This window comes from Ruditapes philippinarum, unplaced genomic scaffold, assembly GCF_026571515.1.
Source record: "Ruditapes philippinarum isolate M1 unplaced genomic scaffold, ASM2657151v2 ctg888_1_1_1_1, whole genome shotgun sequence".
NCBI lineage: Eukaryota > Metazoa > Mollusca > Bivalvia > Venerida > Veneridae > Ruditapes > Ruditapes philippinarum.
In genome coordinates, this window is record NW_026861129.1 from 1 (window position 1) to 20,132 (window position 20,132).

Below are 20,132 nucleotides of genomic sequence, written 5' to 3' on the forward strand. Positions count from 1 at the left end.
TTTGGGAAAAAAAGGGCCTTTTCCTTTTTTTCAAAAAAATTTTTTAAATTTTTTTTCTAACTTTTCATCCAAACCTACACTGGGATAATTTAAAAAGGCCCTGGGTTGGGCCTTTTTGACAAAAGAACCTGCTTAAAGGGTGTACGGAAATTGCAAAAAATCAAAAAATTGGGTAAAAGTTTTGGGTAAAAAACCAAAAATTTCTTTTCTTTTCCCCGTTTCGTGCACATTTGGAGGGCATATCCCGTCGGGAAAAGGGGAAAACCGGGGGATGGGACCTTTCAACCCGCTGGGGTTTATGGGCCTGGCTACCCAGGGAACCGCCCTATAATTAAATGGGGACAAAGGGGTTTAATAATAAGGGGGTTGAACCCCTTTCTAATTAAAACCTTTAACGGCCCAAAAACCCCTTATTGGCTTTTATCACCTTAAATTAAATTTTTTGTATTTTTGGGTTTCAGTACGGGTTTAAGGGGCCTTCCCCCCTTATAAGCCTTAAACTTTCACGGAGTATTTTTTTTTGGGATCAAAATTTTTAAAAACCTTTTAATTCATGATATTAAAATACCTGGGGCCGTACTCGATTTCGAATTAAAAATACGCTACCTAAAGCGGTATTTTTTGGTGACCGAATTTAAAAAAAGGGCGGGGGAAAACATGTTAAGGGTAAAGGGGGCCCCAAAATAATTTTTTAGCGCTTTTTACAAAATTAAAATTTCCCTCTAAAAATTTTTTTGGGAAAAGATTTTCAAAAGGAGTGGCAATTATATTTTTTTTGGAAGGGGGAATTAAATTTTAATAAAATTTAGGGGAAAGGGCATTTTAAAATATAAATTTTTGGGGGCAAAAAAATGCCCTTTAAGGGTTTACATTGACCTTAAACCCGAACAGGGGGGACATTGGGAGAGATTAGCATTTAAGTGAAGTTTGAAGAAAATGTCTCAAGGGGTATAGAATTTCGAACAGACACGAAATTGCCTAATGTTTGACCTTCGATGTCACTGTGACCTCTGAGTCTGCACAGCGGGCGTTATGGGGTCTTGCACATCACCTTGGTAAAATATTTGAGCCAAGTTTAAAGAAAATCCTTTAACTGGTATGCATTTATAGATCGGACTCGAAAATTGTCTGATATTTAACCTTTGACCTATAAGGATGACCTTTATCTTGAGCCGAAAACGGCTGTGACATAGGGTCTATGACATAGGATCTATACATTATCTTGTTAACATGAAAATTTGAGCCAAGTTTAAAGAAATATAGTAGTTTTAGAGAAGACAGACAATAACATGTCTCATATATGACCTTTGACCATCAAGAATGACTTTCACCTTGAACCTGAGTAGTGATGGCGTGAATTCACGGATGTTGAGGCAACATCTGAGTCAAGTTTAAAAAAATTCCTTCTCGGGCTATTTGATTTATATAGTGGACACGATGGAGACGGACAGACTAAGGGGCGGGCTGATTCGAAAAAGTGATTCCAGTAATGTGGCGAAGGTATAATTAGTATGCCAGATTTATCTGATATGTAAGTGTTATGTCTAATTTTATACTATTTTTTATAAATAACAGCCTATTAAGTACATGTAAATATAGTTTAAGTCAACATTTTAAGAATCTTTTTGATATACATTATTTTACAGAAAACATTGTTTTAATCATATTAATTTCATTTTGTCTCCCACGTGTCATTATTTCTAATTTCAAAAGCAATCAACATGCTACATGTATTGTTGTTGCTTCTATATGTGATGAGTTAGAAAAGATAATGCATAACATGGGCTTTTCAAGAGATGAAAATCGCCCGCTTCTTTTAATTATTATTATAGAACTCATACAGAGTACGCATAGCAAAAATGTTACACTATAATTATACAATGCCCAATAAAACAATAAGTGTGTACAATGTGCGGCATGAATAATTCATTAGATACTAACGATGAATACAAACGGAAGCAGAAAATGAACAGGTATGTAATAAAAGCATTGCAATTCAGGAAATTATGAATAAGTGGTTCATGGATTTATTAAATATTTTCGTTATATTGAATATACTAATGAAATTCTGTTACATACCCGTGCCGCTTTTTGTGACTTCGTTAAAACGATTTTACACAGCTGTGCACATTGATTGTTTTGACGTTGACATCATTTGCGTTATATACAAAACGTAAGGACTTGCTTAAACGTTAGCGTTACACTGTAGGCGCGTTAATGAAACAGCCACTGTTATAACTGAAAAAAAATGGTTATTTTATTTTAGCTATGTGATAAACAGAACATTTCATTTGCGTATTTTCGTTGCCACATTTATCGTGCTTGTTCAATTTAATAATAGTATGCTCTCTCCAGAGGCTCGCACAATATAATTTTATTCAACTCATTCAATAAATTAAGTATTGGAATATTTACTTCATACTCTGATACACATGCATATATGGATATAGCAATATCAAGAATCTGAAAATGATCATGTAGTTGTTTCAAAAAACAAATTCTTACTAGCATTTAACAGATTTCTAATGTGTTTGTCCAAATGGACGAGAATGAAATGAATAAATGGTTATGCAAGCGTGTTAAGTTTTATACTAACGTCTAACTGTTATATAGCCGACAGAACGGCATGTACATTCTTGGACATTGGACAGAACGACATAAGATCATCTTACAATTTATTGAGATGAGTTTATTTGGTTTATTTATTACTTATCATTGATTTATATGAAATCTGATATGTTTATTTCAGCTTCAAGTATAGAGATTTATCTATCATACCCCTCATTCTGCTATGCACTTTGCTCTTGTTTTGGTGCACATATATCTATCTGAGGCCAACAGATTTCGTCAAAACCGCTGACATTCACAACACCTCGAGTGATCCTAGGCAAAAAGTGACAAGGATATCTTTTTTGAAGATACCAAAGGCTGGATCTAGCACGGTAGCATGCATATTTCTTAGATTTGGATTAAACAACAATCTGTCAATGTTTCTGCCCAAACAATCGGTAATCTACGATTTAGATAAAAAAATGCTGATGGAACAAAAGAAACAATATGATATATTTGTAATACACACTAACTATAGTCACAAATTCTTCACATCTATTGTAAGAAATCCAGCAATTATTGGAGTTGTACGTCGGCCAGATAAAAGAATTATAAGTCACGCGTTCTTCTTCAAACTGAAAACCAGGTCAAGACAATTACAAGTGTTAAGTGACCAAAATTTTATAAACGAAATTGTAAAGGACACACCGCGATATGGTGTTAACAAAGTCGTATCTCAATATTTTGGTATCACAAACTTAGATATATCTGAAAATTCTTTACAGCAATACCTTTTGAGACTGAATTCTGAATTTACATTAGTCATTATTCTTGAGAAACTTGACGAATCTCTTATCCTACTCAAGAGACTGTTTCGATGGTCGATATATGACGTAATTTACGCGGCAAAAAAGACAAGAGACCACGAAGGCATCCATTTGAACGCTAGCCAGATAAAGCATCTAGAATATACGAACAAGCTCGAATATGCGATTTATAATTTCTTTAATAAAGAACTTGAAAGAAAGATCAAGAATGCTGGTGACAACTTTACACAAGAAGTTGCACAATTTAAAGATATACTTAGTCAAACAGATGCGTTTTGTCACACACCAAATAATACTGTACCATTTTACACATTTCCTGCATCGAGATGGGACGACAGTTTCTCAATAACAACAACAGACTGTTATGTTATCTATAAACAGGATGTCACACAGTTCAAAATTAATTATCCATTTAGTGTTAAAATTGGAAATCAATAACTGAATAAAATTGATTGGAGGATATCATAGATATCTTATCAAACATTAAAATGATTGTCTTGTTGAAATTGCACCTTTCTCAAAAATTTACACAAGCTTTATTTTGATTGTAAAAAATACATAGTGTTGCAATATCAAATAATTTTTTTTCTTTTTTTTCTGTTTTTATTAATTTTATTTTTTCAGACTAAAGATTGGCAAAAGTTGGGTTCTTTTTAATTATTGCATTATAACATTCTTACAATAAAAGTCTAGTTCTTAACAGAACAGTGTAATCAGAAAAAAAGTTTGCCTTAAATTGGTTTGGCATATAACCTTTTGACTAGATGAGCTCTCTCTAAAAAAGCAAAATCTACACCCGCCTTTATAATCATGAAGATAGGTGTGCTTTATCCTATCGTTTCCTTAAACCAAAAAATAAATATATTAAAACATTTATGGGTCCGTATAGATTTTTTTATAGTACATAAATTATAATTATGTAAATCAGACTGGTGTTCATTATTTATATTGGTTTTAAAAAAAGATAATTGTTTAGCGCTGACTTGCAATATGCCTTTCATCTATTTTTGAAATGTTAGGGAGAATAGATATTGGCCTATACATGTAAAATAATCTTACTTTGTCTCCCCCCCCCCTTGTATAAAGGTATAACACTTCGTCACCTTTAAGCAGTAACGGTTTAACTCCTATCAAATTATATAAGGAGTAATATAACCAGTTACTGCACCAATGTGAGGACTTGCTAGTTTCATTTTTCGGGTCATAGGCAATTGTTTCACATGTATATATAACACAGCTTGTTGTGAGGCGAACGTAACGAGAACATACAAATATATATCTACGTACATCTCTGATTCGTATTCTGGACCGTGGTAAACATATTCTCTTTTTCTGATTTATATAAATCAAAAATTGTATTAATCAGTTGATTACAAAATAAAAAAATGGAGAGGTATGTGAGTCAGACTACAATATGCATCTTATGCAGACAGTTCTCCCTAAAATAGGGGGTCAAGTGTGTTAAGGGAGGAAATGTCAGGGGACGAACTTGTAAGGACTACCCATTGGCCCAGGATGTATACGATCGTAGGGCAGCACAGACTGTGAGACAGGGCACGGGCGGACCGTTTTTTGGGATAGGGCGCACTGTGACTTGAGAGTTGAGACGAGGCGGGCCTATCCCAGCAAACAAAAGACGTTGTACCAACGTTGTACTGACGTTAGACCCTGACGTTGGGTAAACGTTGGCAGAAGGTTGGATTTGAAAGTTTTTTAGACGTCAGAAACCGACGTCTATACAACGTCATAAAATGACCTTTATCCAACCTTTTCTGACCATAATCCAACCGTTTCTGACCATTATCTGACCATAATCCAACCTTTTCTGACCATTATTTGGACATAATCAAACCTTTTTCTGACCATAATCCAACCTTTTCTGACCATTATCTGACCATATGCCAACCTTATCTGACCAAATTTTCTAACCATGATTTAACCTCGTTCAAAACTTTTGGAATATGATTTTTTTTTCATTTTAAAGCTCTTTAATAGGGTTAAAAATAATCATTCTTATGATTTTAGCAATTTATTTTATACTCGGAATCACAAGTACAAAACAAGAAATGTGGTACTATATAACAAATGCAAGGTTTACATAATATTTTTTGAACTATTTACCTTGACGGTATGTACTTTAATAACGCTTCATGTATTAATTAAGCATGTTAAACAAAATCCTTCTTGAATATTAACACTGACATTTTATATAGCAAACATCCATGCATGTGTTTTTTCTTTTATCACCACTGAACTGATCACTCTGAGTTTGGGATTTTCCAATCATCTATCCAACTCACTAAATGTATATTTGTCTTTGTATTTTATAACTGAATCTAGATCTGAATGTTAAATGGAACAATATTCTGAACATTTTGTTATAACTATAAATAGCAATGTTCATGTATCTTCATTAGTATTCTAGCTTCTTTCGTCCTCCTCCACTATGTCGATCTGGGGCATACTTTAAGCGTATCATTACCGTCTCCAACCTGAGATCTCATCACACTTTCTGAAATTAAAAATAATAAAATAATCAGTTACAAGTGCAAGAAATAAATCACTTTTACATATTATAATTAAACGAAATTCTAACAAAACTCTCAAACTACTTAAAAAGATACATGCACTTATTATTTTTAATTTTGTTTAAACCGTGTAGTTTCGTATACATACTGTATATTTCTATTAATTTTGATAAAAATGGCTTCGTAAAGAATGTCATTATAAAATCAAGGGTAATAAGATCACTGTATCTTCTATAATATTTTGAAATATACCTGTCACAAAATCTTGGTAGGTTTTCATTTTTCTTTTCCTCTAAATATTTTCATCTTCCTCATGAACTTTTGACACATGTTGAATTATCATACTTTTCACAATCTGAAAGACGAAATATAATCATTTTAGAATTTAATAACCATGTGGTGAAAGGATGTTTGTCTAATACATTAGGCAAAATCAAATTATTATTAATCTTAGTTAACTCATAAGCGCATGAAAAACTGATATAACAAATACCAAATTAATTCTACTCCCGCAAAAATTGATATTGTTATTTTTTATATTCAAAGTACTTTGTACAAATGCTCATACAACATCAAAGAAATTCACATGTTACTGTCATTTTTATAGATATCATCTCTGCCCAGCATGATCTGGTCTGCTAAGTGTATATAGGACAGACTGGCTTAGTGTAAAAACGTTTTATGATACGAGCATACAACTTGTTGATAAGCAGGCTAATTAACAAACTATTACTTTTATTGATTTATAACTATGATAATGTGTTTTCTGATTGATAATATGTTGTTTTACATTAATAAAAAGATAACTAGTCAAATACAATGTGCTTTCAGATATATCTTACAAAAGTCGTATCATTTACATGTATCAAATGCCATGAATCATTATCATAATATAAGAAACACATGGTATGCTTACAGTATGGGTAAAGTAATACAATTAACAACGAGTAGTTTAACAACTACACAGATATCAAAATCAAACTGCATCTGATACATGTGTAAATGACTGGCCCCTCATATAAGTGAAATTCATGTTGATAAGAAATAAGAGGAAATTTTATTTACCAGCATTTGAATAATATGAGTCTTACGTACTGCATTTAACTTTTTATTGATTTCAATTGCTAGGATATTTCCTACCATTGATTGTGCATTTATTTGGCATGGCGATATAGTGTGGGGAAAATGATCCGATTATACAGACTGTTCTATAGCAAATGATAAAGTGTTCTTACGTGGAAACAAAAAAAAATTATCTCGCGAAATCACGTGACATTAAGTTTTACCAGTCAAACATTTCATTGATCAAATAACCATCAAATCCATACAAACATGCGGTAAATTAGCATTGAAAAACAATATATAATGGTTGCCTACCTTTTTCTTTTGTTTGGAATACACAACTTTGTCTGTCAACCCGTCGTTTTTTGTCCGCCAATACAATTGAATTTCAAATCCGATGAGTCGCAAATTCGAATTTACTAAATAATTTACCACTATAAAATGAAGCCTTCAAAAATGATAACAACTTCATTGTTAATTATATAAACACTTCTTAGACTAATTCGAGGAGATAAGATATTATTTAAACGAAAATAGAGCAAATATATTTCATACTGATCTGCGACTATCCGTTTACACAGCGCCACCTATCGAATATCGTACGTTAGCCACCCACGTGATACTGTTGTTTTGATGGAGAAAATAAATATATAATGCTCCCTTTCTAAACTTAAACTTAAAATTCTCGCTGTTTATGCTTTCATTTATATATATATTGGTTTCATAAATTAAATTTACCTATTGTCAGATAACCGACCAAAACCCGACGTCGAGTCGACGTCAAAATGCAACGTCTGTTAGACGTCGGGGATTCAACGTCGATTTGACGTGGTATGAAGGTCACCGACGTCGCGACCAAAATTCAACGTTGATCCAACGTTGGGTCAACGTCGGGTGTTTGCTGGGTATATATGCATATTTTCAAAAAAATTAATAATTACTATTTAATTTTTTTATCTTTTCATATCAACATCATTCTAAAAATGTCGTATATTTATGATTGTCATATTGAACAGATTAATATTTAAACCGTTAAACTTCGATCTAGTTAAAGGGGACCACGGATTTTTTTTTACATTAATCCGTGAGGGGACGAAGGGGGACCGGGAACATGTGATTGGGCAATACTTTTAACGCACCCTGTAGAGATAAATTGATAGAGGAAATATTTACATTAACACCGGAAAATGGCGACTGCAACCGGAAGTTGCATGTGTTTAAGGAAAACAAATTTTTAAAAAGCTTTTCTCAACGTTGTTACGAGGATGCAAGTGTCTAACCCCAACAATGTCAAGATCTACAATTTAAGTGCTGGTAAATCACTACCAGAGGTAAGAATAAATGGAAAATGAATCGAAACTTACATAGTAGGATTTTTTTCCGGCGAACAGTTTTATCAGAATGGACCCACAGGCACTAGACACAAATTATTTACCTCTTCTATATGCTCATAATACTATATAAAAAAATTCTTTATATATAGTATTATGAGCATATAGAGGTAAATAATTTGTGTCTAGTGCCTGTGAATGGACCTGTACAGCTAGCCATTCCCAAATCAAAATCTCAAGGTACATGTCATGGTTCAGAACTGTTCACTATTTAGGGGAGAAGATGTATAAGCGGCCGGATAGCTCAGTCTGTAGAGCCGCAGAACGGTATTCCAAAGGTCCTGGGTTTCGAGTCCCAGTCAGGCTGCACATTTTTCTCACCCTGTGACATTTGGCGCCCAACGTGGGCGATGATGATATGGTTGATACTGTGAAGGATTCAAACAAAGATAATATTATGTTACCTGTAACCAGTCAACTATATTTAACCCTAGTACTAAAGTAGACGCTTTTGCATCTGAGCAGAGGTAATTGTGCATAATGATTATCTGTGAAAAGAAATGTATTCTTACATGTAGGCATGGCAAACATGATTATCATAATCATTATTCATCATCATCATTATATTTCATTACAGTGGCTTTCCGACAGACGAAAGAGATCGCTGCAGAAACAGGATGTGGGTATGTTTGAATCCCTTGTTTCATAAAGGTGTTTTAATAAGTGTCTCAAACCTAAGGTTACCTACATGCAGTGTTCAATCTAGAACAAATTTCCAGAGGGCACTTCGGGCCCATAAACTTTTTAAAAGGGGGTCATTTGAAAAAAGAAGGAGGCCAACACTTAAAATGAACATCAAATTCAAATAAGGTATTGTATCTTTTTAAGTTACTTGTTCACGTACCATATATAGACCAAAACCGGTTGCAAAATTCCATAACAATCAACTCAACTACAAAAAATAGCATTATTTGGACCTTTTTCGAGAGTTCTGTTAGCGTTGATGCAGGCTCAATTTTAAGAACTGATTGGTAAAGAAACAATGACATAATGTTCAAAGAAACATAATTATGAATCTTATTTAAATGTTACCAGGGATATTTGATAACAATGTTCAGTTTTTATTAATCAGCGCCCGATATATAAAGGAAAATCATATTTTGCAATAAGCTTATAAACTTACAATAGTCGCTAAAAACATTTACCCTTCTCAATATATCCAAGCTAAAAACAAAGTGTCAACAGGTGCTAAGACAATGTATATTGACATACCGGTACCTTTGATCTTTTGTCAGGGCAGCAGTTCTTACGTCATGCTTAAGATGTCTGCATTGATTAATGATATGCACAATGTTTAAGCGCTGACCAGCCAAAGACCAATCAAAGTTTATTTACTCAATTGTCAGACACTCCCTAGCCAATCGTGTTTGATTAGCTCCATCTTTAAGACTTTTTTAATTGGTTGAAGGCGTGTTCGTAATAATTTATGCACACCTCTATAATTAACTCCCACTTTTTCACAAATATATAGTTTTTTTCCTCCGGAAAGTTATTGAATATTAATTTGTTTTGACCGTTAAAAAACTATAACTACACGCACGTATTGGATTATCTGTGACGATTTGTTTTGTTTTTAAAAGTAAGTAATAGTTACGGTACGAAGAACAGGTCTGCATAGTAATTACAGACCCGGACCGAGAGAGCGTAGCGATCAAGGTTTTAAAAGGGTTACCTAGTGCGGTAACTATCTTACCAACATGCTCTTGTTTTTCTATACAAACTTCAGTTTTGAATTCAGTATTTATTAATATTATTCACAAGAAACTTTTTATGTACTTAATCAGGTTTAAGATCATTAATGGCATTTTCTATGAGTGCGCCCGTCGGGCCCACAGTTGAATTTGTTTTACGCCGGCGGTCTTTTCAGGGGGTCAATGGCGCAATGGCGCGCTCTAGATTGAACACTGCTACATGAAGAGCTGTCAATGATAGAAACAATATCGATGTATTGATATTTGCAGGTCTGTAAGTAATCGGTACACATTTGAAACAAACATACAAATATACAGAAGCAGGTGTCCATGTCTAACACTATGCTGTCATTATGAAATGGTAATATTTCATAACAGTGATGACTAAAAAATGGTCAATTTTTATAAACAAGACATATAATGAGTAGAATATTAATTTTACAGAACAGGCTTGAATATGAATTACAGACAAGTAATTAAAAATAAATATTGAAATATCAGTGTATCTTTGATATTAATTTTGTGATCCGATATTTTCGTTATGCTATGCACTGAATTGACAACTCTACCAAAATATACAATATGTATAATTTGAATATATTATAATAAGACTCCAGTGTTGCGTCTAGAATTTCAAAATTATGGGGGATTGTCCCCCACTCAATTGAAAAATGTGGGGGATTTGAAAAAAATGTGGGGGACATACATTTACCTTACAATATGACATACCGAAAAGAATTCATTTATTTTACGCTCAGGCATTTTTGACAGTTATCGTCCGCTCAAAAACGGAAGTAGAAAAAATAAAATATTGACGAATACTACAAAACACACGCGAGCAGGGCTGAAAATTAGCGGTCGCCCATGGCGACTAAATTTGTAATTGGGCCACCAAAAATTTCAAAATAGTCGTCCAGTCGGCGACTACAAAAAAATGGGCCGTAGATTAAATTATCCGCACAATAAACGAAAATTAAACGGCGCGCAACGGATTTTATCCCTATCAATAACGTCACAATATGGCTGCGTCCATAGCGTAAAAAAAAATCACATTGTCCGTGGAAAAATGTGGCGGTTTCTTGACGGTGTTAGCGAACCGAAAAAGAAAAAGCTATCGGCCGATGACAAAAGAAAGTACTTCAATGAATATGAGAAAAATAAACGTTCAAGATCGTTCCTACTGGACTGGAAAAAGGAAAGACCGTGGCTTGAAAACACCGAGAACGGAATGAAATGCAGCTATTGTAACGAATATGAAAGCAAACGTCAATCTTTGTTCGTTCAAGGTTGTAAAAGTTATAAAATTGAAACAATCAAATTACATGAACAGTCCAAATCCCATCTTAAGTGTCAGGCTTGTTATCATGCAAAATGTGTGCCTGCAAGTATGTCGGAAGCTGGGAAATTAGTGCAAAAGTTAAATCATGAAAATTTCAAGAAAATGGCCATTTTATTTAGGACAGCGCACGCCCTTGCTATACATAACCGTCCGTTTACTGACTTTATATGGATGTGTGAGCTTGACTCTGTAAAAAATGTTAATGTCGGTGAAACTTACAGAAATGCAGCAGCAGCTAAAACTTTCATATACTATATTGCTAAAAATGAAATTACAAAAGTGTCATCACGCATAAGTACATCAAAATTTCTCTGTATTATTGGAGATGGGAGCACAGATGCCTCTGTTAAAGAGCAAGAAATGTGGTTTGTCAGATATTGTAGAGAAGGCATCATATCTACTGACTTTATAGGTGTTGATAGCTGTGACAAAGCATCTGCTGAGAATATTGTAAATGGCCTACAAAATGTTGTTCAAACTAATCTTTCTTATGACTGGAATAAATTTCTTCTGAAAACTGTTGCCATATCATGTGATGGTGCCAGTGTAATGGTTGGATGTAAAGGTGGAGTTGGAGCTATTTTAAGAAGACAACAGCCTGATATGATTACGATCCACTGTATGGCTCACCGCCTAGAATTATCCCTAAAAGATGCTGCCAAATCAGTGAAATTATATGAAAAAACTATTAGTGTCCTTGCAATGGGACTCTATTATTTTTATCATAATAGTAGCCTAAATAGAGCAATGTTGAAAAGGAGTGAATGTGCGCTGAAAACAGATGATGACAAGGGCTTATTGCTACCAAGCAGGGTTGGAGGTACAAGGTGGATTGGGCATACTGCATTGGCTTTACAAAATATCACAGTATCCTATAAATATATAATTAGCCATCTTGGACAGGTACAGTCACTTCAATAAATTAATTATTTCAACAACTAGAATTTTTTAAAAGTTATAGAACTACAAAGTTTGAATAACGGTTAAACCATATAAAATAGTTTAGCAAAAAAGTTAAAAGTTCTTCGAGATATTACGTACAAGATAAGATGAACAATAATAAAATTAATATTTTATCAGAAAACTATTTTTTGCTTTATTGTATATAAGTAACATATCAGAATATTTTTCTCATACTTACCAATAAAATTCAAGTTTTATTCTTCTATTTTGTAATTTTTAATTGTATTTTATTGTTTAACATATCTTTAATTATAGACCAATTCACTTTACAAGACCTAATCTAATGTAATGATCTTAATTTTTCTTATATCTTTCAGTTAACAGAACCATCTGAACGTGTGTCAACAGATTCACGGGCCAAAGCCTATGCTTTTTTGAAACTTCTTCAGACAAAGAGCATTATATATTTCATCTATTTTTTGATAGATGTTCTAAGTGTCTTAAAAAGATTGTCACTAGGTGTCCAAAACAACCAGTGCTTGATCTCCCAACAACACTCGACTATAGAATCATGTTGGAAGTTCTTAGAGGATACAAAACTAGGTAATTTATAAATTATAGGAAAATAGTTTTACAGTAATCTGTTTAATTTAATCATATGCCCCACTTAAATCTCAATCAATTTACCAAATATTCTAAAATTGCTAAGTCGAAATCTAGCCATCATTATCTTATTAACTGTTATAAATCTGAAACATTGTATTGTTAAATGTGCTTTAAATTGCATATATAACTGTTTTATACCAGTGATGGACCCAGTCTAAGAAAGATTATTAACAGCAAATTAGAATTAAAAGGAGATGAAAGAGAATTTAATTCAGCAAGGAACAAGATCATAGATCAGATAGAAGCAGCACTTTTGCGAAGATTCTCTGAATTTTCATCATTAGGTGTGATTAAGGCTACAAGAATAGCAGATATTTTATCATGGCCCAAGTCTTGGGAAATGCTTCAAGGTTATACTGAGTTTAAATGAGCACTGATTGTTGTTTACTTTATTTATTATTATTTGTGTGATTGTTGATTATTATTGTTATTTTTATTTTACTTTTTTTGTATTTAATTTTGCGTTGTTAGTGATCTTACTGATTCCCTTTTTATTTTCTTTAAGTTTGTGACTGTGAATTATTTATTTTCTTCAACTTTACATACATGTCAGTATTTAAGGAAGATTCAAATAAATAATAAAATTATATTATTTAATTACAAAAGACTAAAGCTTGGACAAGTGCAATTTTGTGTAAGTGTTACTATAATAGCAAATTTATATTATTGATATATAGGAGTGTCATTATTTATAAATCAAATTGACAAAAAATGAAAATTCTTAGAAAGAGAAATGAAATAGTAAGATAGGGAAAATAAAGTACATTCACACTATATTTATATACTGATAGTCTGATAATTTGTGTTCAAATAATTGTTATTCTGCTTTCAGATTTTGGAACAGAAGACTTGCTAACTTTAATCAGTCATTTTCGTACTTTATTTGAAAAAGCTGGGTTGAACTGTGATGAGATTGAGATGGAGTGGATCATGTTGAAGAAGGCTATTTGTGAAAAGTAAGTTAAAGCTTTTATATTCAAACTGAATTTTCTTATCATTCATATCACTCTGTTGATAAAAAATATTAGTAATACAGCTAACTTCAGACAAATAAATGTTACAATTTAAGTTTAAATTACTTCATAAACTGCCTGTTTCAATGAACAATCTGAGGATAGTTATTCTGCTAAATTAATTCTAACTTAGCTCTTACATGTGATGTTGAAACTTGATAAAAAAGCAAATAAATAAAATGAGATTAATATAATACAAAAACTAAGATTTTCTTTTTTGGTATTTCTATTTTAGCACAGCCAAGTTTGAATCATGGACACAAGTAAATGAAATATATGGACACCAGTATCGGAATATATTAGATGTAATGGATCTTATTTTAACTATGAGCCCAAGTAGTGCTGAAGCTGAAAGGGGATTTTCATTGATGAAAGTTCTAAAAACAAAAATCCGATCAACATTGAGTCAGGGTAGTTTAAATGACCTATTAATTACCAAGTTACATGCTCCTAAAATTGGAGATTTTAATCCTAGTGAGGCTGTTTATCTATGGAACAGTGAGGGAAACCGCACTAAAAGAGTGAACTTTAAAGACATGTCAGCAAGTAAAAGAAAACCAACTGTGTTTACTCAAACACCAGATGTTGTTGTTCCACAAGAGACTGAGAGCATTGTAATGTCTAAGCCAATTCCTGTTTCAAAAGACTTGGAAACTGGTCCTGAATTAGACAAAAGCAGTACCTCTATTGTTTATGAGGAATCCCAACAATCCAGTGTTTCTGTAGAGGTTCAAACAGATCAAATTCCTTCTGTTGAAGCCAGCACACAAACATTTGACAATGAACTTGTGAGCAAACAGTATAGATTTTCTTCAATAACATCAGAGGAACAATCAAATAAGTACTATTCCTCATCTGATGAGGCCAGTGACTATTCTGATATTGACTCAGACTTGGAGGAAGATATTGTGTTTTCAAAATTGTTGGACTTAAATACTAGAGACTGATACAGATAGATATTTAACACATCATAACTAAACAATACACAAATAAAGAACTCTGTTTCAGTGATATGATTTTATTTACAAAGTTTTTAATTAAATTAATAATTTTCATAGATTCAGAATATGACTTGTTATATTAACTCGATAAATTGTAGGTCCACTAAAATATTTACTGGGCCACCAAAATTTTCCAGTCAGTGGTCCAGGTGGCCACCAAGCTTAAATGGTTAGTTTTTATCCCTGGCGAGATGACTCAGTCGGCTGCTACACGCGATTTAGTACATATTTTAGTCATAACCATGAGTGAAAACAAACATGGCTGAAGTATTTGTGATAGTTTTTAGATACGATGAAGATAAACTGAATAAAGTTGAAAAGATCGTCAGATGCGCGACTTGGCGCGCACTGATTTCATTAAAATGCTCAATCTGCATAAAAAATGCGCAAATCGCGCAATCGCGCGGCCTAGATGCAACACTGAAGACTCTGAGAAAAAATTTTATACTGAATTAATTTTAATTATGCTCCCCGAAAAAATTTCGGGGGAGCATATAGTCGCCGCCTTGTCCGTCCGTCCGTCCGGCCGTCCGTCCGTCCGTCCGTCCGTCCGTCCGTCCGTCCCCTTTTCTTGTCCGGGACATAACTTTGAAACAACAAGAGGTATCAACATGAAACTTTGTAGGTAGATAGATCTCATTAAGTAGGTGTGCAGTGCACAAGAACCGTAACTCTGCCTTGCCTAATTTTTGAATTATTCCCCTTTGTTTATTTTTACACTTTGAACTTTGTCCGGGACATAACTCTAAAAGTATAAGAGGTATCAACATGAAACTTTGTAGGTAGATAGATCTCATTGAGTAGAAGTGCAGTGCACAAGAACCGTAACTCTGCCTTGCCTAATTTTTGAATTATTCCCCTTTGTTTATTTTACACTTTGAACTTTGTCCGGGACATAACTCTAAAAGTATAAGAGGTATCAACATGAAACTTTGTAGGTAGATAGATCTCATTGAGTAGAAGTGCAGTGCACAAGAACCGTAACTCTGCCTTGCCTAATTTTTGAATTACCCCCCTTTGTTTATTTTACACTTTGAAATTTACCGGGACATAACTCTAAAAGTATAAGAGGTATTAACATGAAGCTTTGTAGGTAGATAGATCTCATTGAGTAGAAGTGCAGTGCACAAGAACCGTAACTCTGCCTTGCCTATTTTTTTAATTATCCCCCTTTGTTTATTTTACACTTTGAACTTTGTCCAGGACATAACTCTAAAAGTATAAGAGATATCAACATGAAATTTTGTAGGTAGATAGATCTCATTGAGTAGGTGTGCAGTGCACAAGAACCGTAACTCTGCCTTGCCTAATTTTTGAATTATCCCCCTTTGTTTATTTTACACTTTGAAATTTGTCCGGGACATAACTCTAAAGGTATAAGAGGTATCAACATGAAACTTTGTAGGTAGATAGATCTCATTGAGTAGGTGTGCAGTGCACAAGAACTGTAACTCTGCCTTGTCTAATTTTTGAATTATCCCCCTTTGTTTATTTTACACTTTGAACTTTGTCCGGGACATAACTCTAAAAGTATAAGAGGTATCAACATGAAACTTTGTAGGTAGATAGATCTCATTGAGTAGGTGTGCAGTGAACAAGAACCTTAACTCTGCCTTGCCTAATTTTTGAATTATCCCCCTTTGTTTATTTTTACACTTTGAACTTTGTCCGGGACATATTTCTTAATGTATAAGAGATATCAACATGAAACTTTGTAGGTAGATAGATCTCATTGAGTAAGTTTGCAGTGCACAAGAACTGTAACACTGTCTTGCCTACTTTTGGAGTTATTGCCCTTTGTTCATTTTGACACTTTGAACTTTGTCTGGGACATTACTCTAAAATTATAAGAGATATTAACATGAAACTTTGTAGATAGATAGGTCTCATTGGGTGGAAGTGCAGTGCTTAAGAATCATTACTCTGCCTTGCCTTATTTTGAAGTAATTGCCCTTTGTTTATTTTTACTTTTTGACTTTTGTCCTGGACATTACTTTAAAACTATTAGAGATATCAACATGAAACTTTGTAGGTAGCTAGATGTAATTGGATAGAACTGAAACGCTTCAAGAACCTAAACAAAGCCTGGTCTAATTTTGGAGTTATTGCCCTTTGTTCATTTTTTTTATACTTTCCTGTGTCCAGAACCTTCTCGGGGAGCATCACCCGGTTCAACCGGTTCTTGTTTGATTATGTAGGAAGCTAAAAGCTTATAGACACTCTAATGAATCTGTTTCTGGAATCAACTGTGCAATGATTGTAAAGTTTCTTGCTCAAGGAAACAACAGCTTGCCCCTGAAGGGGTTTGAACCTATCCAGCTAGAGATCCTTAGATCACTAGTCTGACGCTTTACCTAAGGATTGCTAGTGGCGTGAAATAAGGCTCATGAAAATGTTAAGTTTATACTGAATTTATCTGTGGGCAACAATTCATTTTTCCACACATTAGTTAATTCTGTTTGTTTGGTTTCAGACATACAGCGCCGAGTTGAGCTCATCCAAGACTTTGATATGCCAACTGTCAGTCATTGTGTACAAGTATCTCCAGATGGGCAATACATATACGTAGCTGGTTAGTATATTTATATTACTTTTGTTTTGTACATGTAATCATGATTACCAAATTTAGCTTTTCATTCTTAACCTGAGTCAAAAAGTGGTTAGTGTTTGGTACAAGTATAGAGTCAGGCCAATCTGAAGTGTTTACCATGATTAATACTTTTAGTAGTTTCATTCTTGTATTTTGATATTGAAATCCCTGAAACTTTGAGTGAACTGCTTTACAAGTTAGGAGTGAAACAAATTCAAACAATTACTCGTGATAATGCCTGACCCTGATTCAGAGCTGATGAGTCGAGTCTGGGTTCATCATGGTCGTATTTCAATTCAATTCGTTGTCATCATTTCCACAAAAATATTTTTTTCTAATATTTGACAAACCTTTTCAAGCATTTCTTTCATTTGTTACGTGTTCGCGCTTGCCAAACAAAACACTTGTAAAAGTAAACACTGAAATGTTTTGTTAAAAAGTGGAAGACATACTAGAAATTATTGACACTCCAAGGTCTTCTTCAGTATAGTTAAATATTGATCCTTAAGTATTCCTGATAGAAATATTAATGTTAACAAAGCCTGAGTAATCAAATTAACATTAATCCAATCACAAAGCAATATCAACAGAAAGCTGAATCGGTGCACCCCTATTGCAAGTCCGTATAGAAATGTAAGAGGTTAAGGGTTAATAAAAGAGATTTTTATCTCGGTAATAAAGAAGTATTTTGACAGGTACTTACAAGCCACGGGTAAGGTGCTACGATGTTCAACAGATGTCGATGAAGTTTGAACGAGGCCTTGATTCAGATGTCGTACAATTCCAGTTCTTGTCAGAAGATTACACCAAGGTTAGTGAACATGGCAAAAAATATCATAACAACTTAACACTATGCTGTGAGGTGAATGATAGAATTCACTGAGGTGGGAAGCAATCTGTGGGAATACTAGTTTTACTAGGGCATTGAGGGGACCTCTTAAAAAGTCGAGTTAGGCCTATCTGATTTAATTCTATATTTATCTGATGTTTTTTTACTTGAAGATGTGGGCTTCATTTAACTTGGTCAAATCTTCAGTCTGATTTGGATATTCAGATATCCATACAACTTTCCTAATCTAGGGATATAATTATAGATCTTTCAGATGTACTTTTCAGGCACATAACATCACTTTAGTGCAATAACTGGTTAACTTATACTAAATTTAGAAGGACTTAACCTGTTACTGCACTTAGGTGGCAATAAGCTTTTGTCATTTCGTGTTTAACCATAATATGATCATAATCAAAAACTCTTAACCAATTCTGACTTAGAAATGGTCTTCCAAATGGACAAAAAAAAAACCAACAATAAAATACTACATTGTATTCAGTTTGAAGAAAATGAAAAGTTTGTGTTGAAAGGTCACAAGAGGGCAAAGGTCAGATCCTTAAACCATAACATAAATTAGGAGCTGATTTTAATCAGATTGTAAATTGGGCCCAATTATTGCCACAAAGATGACCAAAAAAATCCCATTAATAGCTGTGTTTTACCTTTTTCAGATAGCATTTTTACAGTGTGATCGCTACATTGAATTTCACTCGCAGTTCGGCAGGTATTATAGGACAAGGATACCCAAATATGGACGTGACCTGGCATATCATAGTGCGAACTGTGACCTTTATGTTGCGAGTGTAAGGTATGGAGATGCAAACTATATACAATTCTTACTCTATTATCCGAAAGAACTAGATTTAATACATGTTTACATCACTATATATAAATAACACACGGGCTTATGGGTAAAAAACAGTAAAAATATCATCCCAGGGAAAATACTGTTACCTTCAGCTAATGTCTGTAACAGTACAAATTTCTTAGTCACATGATACACTTGAATTACCCTCAGCATATGGGAAATTAGCATTACACAAAAAGGGAGGGGTAATAATATTGACTAAATGTCAAATGATATCCAAATGATATGGACATAATTTTGTGAAGTAACAAACAAAATCCTAAATATTATAAGATTTAGTAAATGCCTTCTGAATGTCCTCTCAAAGTTTGAGGGAAATTGTAATATTAAAATGCAAAAACATGATTAACCAACAGTATCATTTTTAGTTTTGAATAAGATTTTGTGTTTGTGCACCATAACATCAAACAAAACAAATAAAAAGAAGTTAAAATATTTTATACTCATTTGACCAGTTGTCATTCCAAAAATAAGCTTAATAAATACTGAAACCAACAATTATTGGAAACGAGAAGAATTAAAAAATGATACAATTATTGATTGCTTACTGAAAAACACAATGGCTATGGCATTCCTAAAGGAGGTTTTATAATATTTCCATAAGAAAATCATCAAGTGCTTTACAAATGATAAGAATAAGCTGGTGATCTTATATTTCATAACATAAAGCAGACTTTTATGCAAATACTTTTATTATACCCCCACAAACGAAGTTTAGGGGGGGTATATAGGAGTCAGCTTGTCGGTCGGTCGGTCCGTCTGTCGGTTGGTCCACATCATGGTTTCCGGACGATAACTAGAGTTATGAATGAGGTATTGTTATCAAACTTGGTATATAGCAACCTTATGTGGAAAGTCCGGTTGGTATTGC

The 20,132-nt window shown here is 33.5% G+C and overlaps 2 protein-coding genes and 1 long non-coding RNA gene across 3 annotated transcripts in view; 2 read left to right on the plus strand and 1 right to left on the minus strand.

The window, feature by feature from the left end:
- Positions 1-4,998: 4,998 nt before the first annotated feature.
- Positions 4,999-7,856, minus strand: LOC132714621 (uncharacterized). The gene is made up of 3 exons (XR_009623587.1): positions 7,283-7,856; positions 6,158-6,260; positions 4,999-5,889 (listed from the first exon to the last, which is right to left on the minus strand). It is a non-coding gene; the product is annotated as an uncharacterized LOC132714621 (long non-coding RNA).
- Positions 7,857-8,129: 273 nt separating this feature from the next.
- LOC132714611 (nucleolar protein 10-like) overlaps positions 8,130-20,132 on the plus strand; it is a 33,768-nt gene continuing 21,765 nt past the window's right edge. Inside the window, exons 1-5 of the mRNA XM_060697503.1 lie at positions 8,130-8,298; positions 8,936-8,981; positions 17,445-17,543; positions 18,257-18,372; positions 19,065-19,201. Of these exons, the coding sequence (XP_060553486.1) occupies positions 8,233-8,298; positions 8,936-8,981; positions 17,445-17,543; positions 18,257-18,372; positions 19,065-19,201 (464 nt within the window). The 5' untranslated portion in view covers positions 8,130-8,232. The remainder of the gene's footprint in view (positions 8,299-8,935; positions 8,982-17,444; positions 17,544-18,256; positions 18,373-19,064; positions 19,202-20,132) is intronic.
- Positions 10,936-15,114, plus strand: LOC132714610 (zinc finger protein 862-like). The gene is made up of 4 exons (XM_060697502.1): positions 10,936-12,291; positions 12,669-12,894; positions 13,790-13,913; positions 14,206-15,114. The coding sequence occupies exons 1-4, from the start codon at positions 10,984-10,986 to the stop codon at positions 14,915-14,917; spliced, it is 2,370 nt and encodes a 789-aa protein (XP_060553485.1). The 5' UTR covers positions 10,936-10,983; the 3' UTR covers positions 14,918-15,114.